This window comes from Thermobia domestica, chromosome 14 (assembly GCF_964235325.1).
Source record: "Thermobia domestica chromosome 14, izTheDome1.hap1.1, whole genome shotgun sequence".
NCBI lineage: Eukaryota > Metazoa > Arthropoda > Insecta > Zygentoma > Lepismatidae > Thermobia > Thermobia domestica.
In genome coordinates this window covers 59564329-59574968 of record NC_137467.1, presented here as the reverse complement: position 1 = coordinate 59574968, position 10640 = coordinate 59564329, and the positions used below count along the sequence as shown (strand labels likewise).

Sequence of the window (10640 nt, the reverse complement as noted above, 5' to 3'; positions counted from 1 at the left end):
AGACATTCTACATCGATGGTATTATGGTATTGCCGGACAAATGGCAGAAGGTGGTTTCATAATGTTAATTTCAAATAAACTTATTCTCAATTTTGACCTCCCAAGGCTCAATACCTTTTTAAAGAACCAGACATTAAGTAGCGTTTCTATTAAACTAATGGAAATGCATTTCAAAATATCCTGAATATACCTTCCGATTTGAACGAAATTAGCATTATAGAACGTCCGTAGAGGAAACGGATTTTAATTTGCAGACCTGAGGACCAAGTATCGCAAAGTGCCGGCTGATCGTATTGTATGTAAAGTCATGTTGGTAGTCTGAAAATAGTCGAACATGACGCAAATCTGGTATGTGTGGATTACAGTGTCTGCAATGCCAGAATGACATCTATTGTACAATTGACTGACTTCGAGTGTTGCTGTACAGCGGAACTATTACAGGTTAAGTGGGCATTTCGCAGAATCGCCGCTCGCGTGAGGTATGACATACCAGTGGTTTATCGGTGGAAGCAAAGGATTTCCCACAGCAGACGCTCGTGACCGGACAGAAGAATCGTTCAAACTACCCACCACTTCTTCTGATCTTCACTCAGGGAAATCTGGCTAGTGTGTCACACATTTGTGACGTGTCAATCCTGACTTCCGATCTTACATAGCTGGAATTTTGCGGGAACCCATGTTGTTGAGTGCCAAGGCACATCGACCTCTTGAGCAGGTATCGGACGTATTGAGACTGCGCCTAATCTCTAATCAAACTTCGGCAGGGACCAGATCCCAACAACGTCATCTGCGACGAACGTAGAATACCATACCCCAGACACACTCAGCATCGGACTATCCGCTTGAACAGCTGCTTCGATCGTTCGGAGTGATTACAAGTGTTAAGGTAAGTACTGCATATTTTTGAACAACCCTTATAACTAACATGTTCGTTATGCCCCACGGGCGCCATATTAGGACCACTACCATTTACAAACACCTTCGTGTTTTGCACGAACTTTGGGCCAGGTCTGAAAATCCCTACTAAGTGTTCTTAATAGGTTTCCAGCAGTCTCATGTTTATATGCTTATTGAAAACATCTTCACGTTTTACACCTAATAAACTCTTATCCACATTTTAGGTATCTTCTTTACCTGGTAATTTCCTTTCGTAACCATACAAACTTCATTCTATCCTTCTTAGGTCTAATACCATAGTTTTTTTTTTTTTTTTTTTTTTTTTGGTATGTAATTTTAGTTTTGATTTAAGATTATGAAACGTTGAATAATTATTTATCGTCACTTCCTTTACCAGAAACAATGAAATATTTCAGCAATCTATCACCACCAGTTCTGATCTTGTATGATTTAAATAATTTCATATGCAGTAAATACCAGTTCGTTTTCTTCACTGTATTATGTTTCAAATATTGTTGGTTGGTTATTTAATAAAAGAGAGAGAGACATGGTACCTCAAGTGTTCGAAAGCTTTCCAGTTGATCCCGCACTGTAAGAAGATTTATGATGAATCTTAGTGTTCATGAATCTTCTAGGAAATCTTGTTTCCTTCCACTCTCTTCAGCAATCAGTTCATAATTATTCTGGGGGACATGGTAACTCAGTAGTAGAGCGTTCCAGCGGCGGAAATCTGTCTTCAACATGGAGGGGGGGGGAAGTAAGTTTTTTTTTTTTTGTTAAGCGATGCTCAAAATATTTATGAAGTTGAAAAACAATCCTGTGGAGGATCAGGGAGCAGGGTTGTCTTCAACATTGGGAGGCGGGCAGATTTGAGGCTTATTCTGGGAGGATATCAATATCATCTCGCTTTCCTTTGTGGCAATCGGACACAAATCATCACATTCCCCCCCCCCCAAAAAAAACACATTTCAAATCAGATTATTGGGGCTACAGTCCCTCCCCCAGTTCCAAGATTGGAGAGGACATCTTCCCCTCATCCCCCCAGGATTTGCACCAGTGGAGCGTTCATCTCTGGTACGAGGGTTCCTGGTTCGATTTCAGGAAATGTGAATTTGTGATGGACAGTATTGCGTCCGTGGGTTTCCCTGCGGTTCTCTTGCTTCCTCTCACGTTCTCATTCCACCAATTTTTCTGCAATTTCATTCACTCTCTAATAATATATATCATTTAATTCACAGAGTGATGTATAAGAAAGGCTCCATTTTACAATCATTATATTGCATTTATTATCCATTTTTTAGCCTAAACGATATCATAATTAGATGTTACACTAAAGATTCTAAAGTAGCACAAGTCAATCTCTACACTCATCTTAATGTTCTCTTAGTAAATAAAAATGGTGTTTAACGTCCCACGGCTGTGTCCTTTATACTAAGGGATACGGTTGAATATTGAAAGTGAATGATTGTAAAATATTCGGTGGAATGAAAATGTGGGAGGAAATGGAAGAACTCTGAGAAAACGCATGGACACAATACTGTCCACCACAAACACGCATGAATCGGGATCGAATCAGATCCCTCCTATCAAAGGTGAACGAACGGTCTATCATTGGGCCATCGTGACTCTTCCTAGTAAATGTCCCTTTTATTTTTCTTTGATGAGTACACACAGTTTGCTTGATAGGTAGAACATTGTGTCTTACATGAAATGATGAATGAAGGTAGTGGAAGGAAACGGACCCCCCCCCCCCTCATACCACGAAGTCCACTTGGGACACCACGCACCAGAAGTAAACGCTCTACCTCTGAGCCACTGCGGCCCCGAAATATTAACAATGAAATACAAAAAATCAATATAATTGGGATTTACGACAAATCATCCACTTATGAATATATGAAAATAATTTTTAGACTTGATTCCAAATATAAAACGTTTTACTGTCATTCTTTCTTAAAAATAACATTTCATATACATACTATGCTTACTGAAAGCAGTTTGGAAATTGGAATAAATACATAGAACTGCATAAAAACCTGGTGTTCAAATGCTATAAGATCGTGTTGTATATTATAGACGCCTGACACTAGACGTGACATACTTTACGAAATACTTTTAAAACTTACGATCTCTATTACAACTATTGAGATCAGAATAAAACCTCATGGAGTTAATCTCAATCTTATCCACATTTATTGTTAATATCTGAGGTTGAAATCTTAACAGGTAATGTGAAATTGAGAATTTAACTGTTCACAAGTGAAGAGCAGAAAAAGAGTGTGCATCATGCGTTTTCAACTGAGGAATGTTTCTTAAGAAAGGTAGACGGAAAGAACTTGCTACGCGTCATTTCGTAATTTTTACACGAAAGATCATCAATGGCGTTGGTCTCTTTATTTTCATTGTATACCTATGGCTCTTCAAATATGTAAGAAACAATTTAGTTACTTGCTTATAGCTTTTGCTGGTTGCTAAATGTCAGAAATTCCAGTACATCTTCATAAAAACCGCACGAATGGTGCTATCACGCTCTTCTTCGGGACCCTTAATTCTTAACTCGTTATCAGGACAATCCTAACTATTTAACCAGCGCATTAGCGCTAAAGAAAACTTACGAATTACAGGTGCCACGTGGTAAATCTGGAAACTTTGCGTATGATCTCACTTTTGTATACTATATATCAGAGCTCAACTCCAGTCGTCTCGACTGTAATATCTCTAAGGTAACCTCTAGAGGTGAGATTCACTCCCCTTGGTTAGTCATGAGTAAAGCCCGAAATTAATGGTAAAATGCCATAAATTGCAATTTTCGCAATATTTTCAGGGACAGCCCAATTTCAGAGTTTAGAAGTAATTTATCTATTGCCTTTTAGCATTTTGTCTTCCCTACTAGACATGAATGACAGTATAGCAAACAAGATTTGGCTGGCCATTATCTGTGATCACAGCATCTAATAATAGTGATAAACAGTCCTTTAAGTCAACTGCTGTTGGAGTGTAGTACGAGAAGGGTGAACCTGGTGCGTCACTAGTTCTTGGAATCTTGAATGAAAAGAAAAATGAAGGTGTTAATTTGGAAGACCCAGCTACGTACCAGTTATTGCAAGTCTGTGGTGTATTACATAGTTGCTTTTGGCGGATTTTAGTGATTTAAGATGTTTAAAGTAGACTTTTCTAGGGAAGAAAGACAGAAAAGTTCGTGAATGAGTTTCGGTGTGGTGTATTTTCAACGTATAATCTTGTATTTGTAAATTCCATGAAAATATTGTATCCGCGTGAAAACATTTTGTTACATACCATATGAGCATAGCAAACCATAAATCTGCAGGAATAAGCAGATTAGAAGGTGCAAACGTTCACAAACTTATCGTTTCGTACTAACAATTTTCCGAATATTTTCCGTAAAGCAGATATCCTTTCGTGGAAGTTAGGAAATATAATCTTCAGAAATTTTCACGAGAAATACACAAAAAAGTTCTATATGACAGAATCTTTGAGAAACACGTTATTCATGTGAATCACTAAAATCTTGCCCAAACTCCTGAAAGTATTTGTGACAGAAATACATGGGATTTCAAATGATGAAATACGCTATGTTCTAGGCTATTCCGTTGCTATCGTAACTGGAACTTTTGGAAGTGTGGAACGATAATTTTCACATCTAAATCGTATTCTTTCTGACAGTCTTTTATTTAAAAATTTTAAGCTTTTGATCATTTTTTGATGATTTTCTTTAAATTAAAATTACTTTGGTAGTATGGTATAAAATACTTTTATTTTAATAGCTCGCACGTATTAAATATTTTCTAAACTGTTACTATAAGAGCGAATGAATAAAGTGTGAATGCCTTTACCATTTTATTACATTTAAATACACTGAAAAATAATGAAATGAATTTATTTCATTAGATGTCGTCATTTCCGTATTATACAATATAGGCTTCCATGAGTTATTAATCGCTCTCCCATAGTGTCCTCATTTCTTCCCCTACAACAAATACTCTATACGAAAAATTTCAAGTGTCTCTTCCGTAACTTTTTAATTACAAAGACCTACAGAATCCGCTTGCTTTGCTTCTTCCTAAAGACTTATGTCTAGCAATATTAAGTGATAACTACTAACTGCAAAATGACCACATATATATTTTATTTCATACTATATAAATTATTTATCCAACGTAAATGAATAGTATTTTAGTTTTTAAATGTTTTAATACCGGTTTACTTATGTTCATAAAGCACTTTTTTAAAACTTTTATGGTGCTATTTTATTTCGATATTTTGCCAGTCATTTTTGGCTATTTATTGCTATTAATATCGGGCTCTACTCACTAATTTTGAGGATCTCCAGATAGCGTGAAGTGGAAAAGCCAAAAGAGCCATGAAACTTGAAACTGAATGAATTTCGGAGAAAACGTCCACCTTTGATTGACACTCAGTACTGGAAAACACACAACTTTACACTGGACATTAAAGTTTATATTAATTAAAAATGGAATAAACGAATTAAAAAAAAAGTTCATTACGACAAGTTCTTTTCAGATCACATTTCTGTTTGTACTAACTTCAAAACAGAACACATGTAAAATAAAAGTATTTTTAGCTAACTTGAGCAAGCTCTACTACATATATCGCTCACACACTTATAAGACAATACATAAATTGCACAAACCAACTTTCATATTCATTTTATATATACATACACAGATACACAGAAAAACATTTTTCATATTAAATTAAGATCTAAGGACAATGTATCGTCCTCACTATTACACACGTTATTTACAATTTCAACATATATCAACGTTTTCTAGTAACAAAAAAATTTCCCTTCACACTTCCTATCGTCAAAAGTATCTAAATAATCAACTTATGCCCGACTGCGGCATTTGAGATCGTCAGAAGGAACTTAAGAAAAAAAATATTCTTTGATATGCACATAAAGTGTTTGTTAACTGTGGTCAGACACAATAGGACAAGTACTACATATGTATATGGAAGAGCATGTTTTGAAACTGAAAATTGGTAAGGTATTATCACAGCACTTAACTGCTTCCGGTAATTTTTTTCCCTTGATGTGCTAACTTTACATTTTGGTTTCGTTACCTATGACTAAAGCACTACTACCAAAAAGCCACAACCTAAACATTTTGTTATTTTTCATGTATGTGAAAAGGATTATAGTCCGCGTCACCTGAATTGGCGTATGGCATCAGCAAATAAGCTCGCAGTGCGCTGATTCCAAACCTTCAGTGAGGAATTTAATCTTTCGTAATTGATTTTGTTCACATTTATGGTCATTTACGAATGATTAGATACCTCACTAAAGGTTTGACAACAGCGCACTGTATGCTTATTTTTGACGCCATACGAGAATTCGAGAGATGCGGACTATGTAAAGTTCCTGAGTATTACATGAATTTAGTGGAATAAGAAGTTACTTCTTTGTGAACAAAACTAATGATAAAAAATAATTTAAAAAAATAAAATAATAATTAAAAAATAACTGCACAAACTATGTTATATACGATGGAATAACTATGGATAAATGTTATGGTCATCCTCAGAAGTCCATGGCTCTGATGCCACAAATGACAACACTTCCCAACGGTTGGCAATTTGTAAGTTCATGAATATTACGGTGTACTTTAGTATTTTTACTCTTTCAACTGTCCTTAAACTAAAAGAAAACGGTTGCGAAACTGAAACTAAATTAAATTTCCATTCGATGATAATACAACATTTATATATATATAAAAAGTAATCCATAACTCAAACTTTAAAAATAATAAGGCTAATAATAATATAAAATGCTATTCAAGAATCCATTAGAACATAAACAACAATCCATTTTAATAAATGTATATCAGTAAATGCACTGCACTATCAAATTAAAAATATGCCATACTTCTTAAATTGTCACTGTATTTTTGTTGCCATGAACTTGTCACTTAAAAGTTTCATCACCTCTTTATGTGAGAGATTCGTTTTGGTCTTTTTTACGGATCCGTAGTTCTCTTTTACAAACATAGCAAACCTATTTGGAGCCTTGGTACTACTTTTGCTGGCTGTATTCACGACAAGTTCAAACTTTCCATAACAGTAACCACACACTTTTCTTTCCGTGTCCAGTGATTTAGAATGTCGGCCAATGCTACGAAATAATGCCAAAAAGAAGTATTAGTTTATACATCTAAGCCATTTTTGAAGTTTGAATCATTTACTGATAGAAGCAAAATAGTCTATGCTCACAGACATTTTATTTTACGAGAGTCAGTCAAAAAGTTAGTTGCACTGCTTAATAAAATAAAACAGGAGATAAATTTTATAATAATTTTATTTATATCGAAAAGTTCCATTCACAGTCTACTTTTCAACGTAATTACCTTCTGTATTTAAACATTTGTCAAGGCGTGGTATAAGTTTTCCTATGCCCTCTGCAAAGAGATCCTGTCCAATGCCCGATAACAATTCTTCGGCTGCAGCTTTCACCTCATCATCCGAGTGGTATCGTCGCTTTGAAAGTTCATCTTTCATGGGACTAAACATATGGATGTCACACGGTGAAAGGTATGGGCTATAAGGAGGGTGATCCCACACTTCCCACCTAAACTTTGTCAGAAGTTCGCACGTTTGTTGTCAATATCTGCACGTCCGTTCTCAAACATGCTGCACCACTTCGCGATAGCTTGACGTAACATTGCATTTTCACCATACACTTTATGCAACTGCCGATAAATTTCAGTGCAGTTACACCTTTTCGCCCCCCCCCCCCCAAAAAAAAAAAAAACCGAATCACTGCATGCATTTCCAATTTGGACGCCACTTGCAGCTGTCGAGGCATGTTTACGACTGATTATCAGAACAACTCTACTTGCCTCGTGAAAGTTGCTACGTCACACGATACAGCTACACGTCTGCAGTGTTGCCAGAGTTTCATCAAAATAGCCTTTGACCGAAAATATTTACGAAGGAGTGCAACTAACTTTCTGACTGGCCCACGTAATTATGCATATTAATAACTAAAATAAAGAAAATCTTACCTCCCATCCGGTGAATTAGAGATTAAATTAAACTATTTCGACATTCGCTGATATCTTCTTCAATGACTTCTGCATGCTGCTGAGTTGATGACTGTGTGTGTGTGCGAGCTCCCACCTTCTACTATTTGTTTCTTGTTATTCGTTCAAGTGAAGTGTTCCTTGTCAGCACCAAGGTTATGAGAAGGGGACCTCAGTTAAAGGTGAAATTCGAACCATTGTAGTAAGTTCAAATGTCAATGTCTTCACCGAGAATCGAACCCACGACTCCACACATCAAAGGTGCGCTAGCCACTAATCCATCGTTCTAGCAGAACCCTTCAGACAAAAAATAAAACGAAATTCTCAGTTCTCAGTGCTGTGTGGATTTTTTCATCTACTTGTTAAGAAAATAGCCGCATAAAAACTATCTCCCGTCGGGAAGACGCTTTTTCATTGTTCGTCAGATTACTGGTGTTACATGCAAATGCAATTTTTAACTTTTTTTTTTTTTTTTAACAGATTTTTATGTACTGGCATTCGTTCATAGATCTTCAGAAAGTAGAAAATTGAATTTATGTCAGCAAGAAAATCGAAGAAAAAGAAAAAATGAGAACATATAACAACCTTCAAACCGTGAAAGTACCTATGAATTTGTAGCAGATTTTTTTAAAGAGGTCAATAGTTTTGATAAATGAAGATTTCATTTATTCTTCTAACTGAAGGGTTTTACTAGAAGGGAGGAACACACACACACATGTCACCAATTTAGCACCGTATAGAAGTCACTGTAAAAGGTATCAGTAAATACTAAAATATTTTGAATTATTCCCTAATTCACTGAATATAAAGTTCGATTTTTGACAAATCAACATGATCATACACAGTAAGATCTGTTAATTTGTTCGCAATTTTTGAGAACCATGTCTATGTGCTAATATTATTAACTTGACTGTATAAATTACATAGATTGCATATGGATGCAATCAGATTCACTATATACATACATATAAACCTTATTAACCCTATACAGCATAATACTTTCGAGTGACGTTAGAAGAAAGTACGATATAATCGTGAAAAAAATAGAGATTTTAACAGTTTTAAATCAAATTTTAAACTTTATATATATATATATATCCTAATCACCAGTTGAGAGACGTTTACCTAATACCGTGTACCAGCACCACCTTTCCCTCTTATAATGTCGGTTACTCGCCGCGGCATGGACTCCACGAGGAGCCTGAAGTATTGCTGTGGCATCTCAATCCGTATTTGCTGTAAAGTCTCCCACAGAGCCCGCAGGTTGGTCGGAAGAGGGTCCACAGCCCGAAGGCGTAATTCCATGGCAGGTCCCAGATGTGTTCGATGGGATTGAGGTTCGGTGACCGTGATGAATAGGGGGGTGTTGCCAGATTAGAGGGGTGCTCATCAAACCAGTCTTCTGTCCTCCAATAGTAGTGGACCGGAGCATAATCCTGTTGAAAGATGAGGTCAGCATCCGGATGTTGCAGCCGAGCAAATGACAGGACATTATCATCCAGAAGATCGCGGTAGCTTTCACCTGTGAGGGATCGTGTCACACGTGTTAGGGGACCCATTTCAGTCCATCTAAACATGCCCCAGATGAGAATACCACCACCACCGGCATGCACAGTTCTTTGCTAGCACGATAGCCTCGTGGGGTTGGCGACGCACACCTAACCGTCCATCGGCATGTACCAATGTGAAACGTGACTCATCTGTTCAGGCAACCTTTTTCCACATTTCCACGTTCCAGAAGCGCTGTTCCTTTGTCCATTCTAGACGTTGTTTCCTGTGTTGTGCGGTTGGAAGAGGTATTCGCGTCTGCCGATAGCTTTTGTATCAAAGGTGAGTAGGTGGTTGTGGATTGCGTAGCTGCTAACAAAGCGTTGTTGTCCTGCATTGAACCTCTCCGCGATTTGATGCACTGTGGCCAGTCTATCGCCTACCCCTGTCGTCGACAAGCCCCTGACCGAGGTAGTTTGCCCGTGCGGGTGCGTTTTTACCGAAAACCAGATACTCACAATACACGATTATCACATTTGCCTTTGAAAATCCGAGTGCCGCAGCCACCTCCGAAATGGAGACACCCAGTCGTCTGGCCCCTACGATGTGACCAGGTCAAATGCACTCAGGTCCTTCCTCTTGCCCATCACACATTGCACTGACACGAATACCGAGAGAGGAAGCACATGGTAGTAGTACATGCGCGATGCGTTTGCTTCACATGCACAGGTGGAGCCTCTGCAGAGTAGTTTCTGCAACTGTTCTGCTGTCTCTAATTCCATTGTTGATCAGTATATATAATTCTTCAGGAGATAGTTTTCAATTCTTTTCTTTCGACCAAGGAGGATAGTTTACTAAAGGGTAAACATTAAAAATATCGAATTTCTCGAAAACTACTCTAACGATTTTGTTTCTACATCTCATAAATCAATACTTCGTTGCTGCCAACTCTACAATACATAGTGTAACTGGAAAGTTTTAAAGCAGGAGCCGCCACTACTCAATAGGAAGTGCTAGGTTTCCGGATGTCGTACGGGAAGTTTGTCCTTGTATTTAAAATGTCCTGAAAAAAAAAATAGTGATATCTTGCTCAGTAGAGAATGGCAGCCTGTGTTCCATGCTCGGCGGATTAGCAATAAAAAACTCAAAGAAGGAACGTGTATAAAATTTTGTGTTAAGATCGGGAAATCAGTT

General features: G+C 37.3%; 1 protein-coding gene across 1 annotated transcript in view; it reads right to left on the bottom strand.

The window, feature by feature from the left end:
- Positions 1-4741: 4741 nt before the first annotated feature.
- LOC145669688 (uncharacterized) overlaps positions 4742-10640 on the bottom strand; it is a 104216-nt gene continuing 98317 nt past the window's right edge. The window contains exon 12 of the mRNA XM_081737972.1: positions 4742-7051. Coding sequence (XP_081594098.1) covers positions 6817-7051 — 235 coding nt within the window. The 3' untranslated portion in view covers positions 4742-6816. The remainder of the gene's footprint in view (positions 7052-10640) is intronic.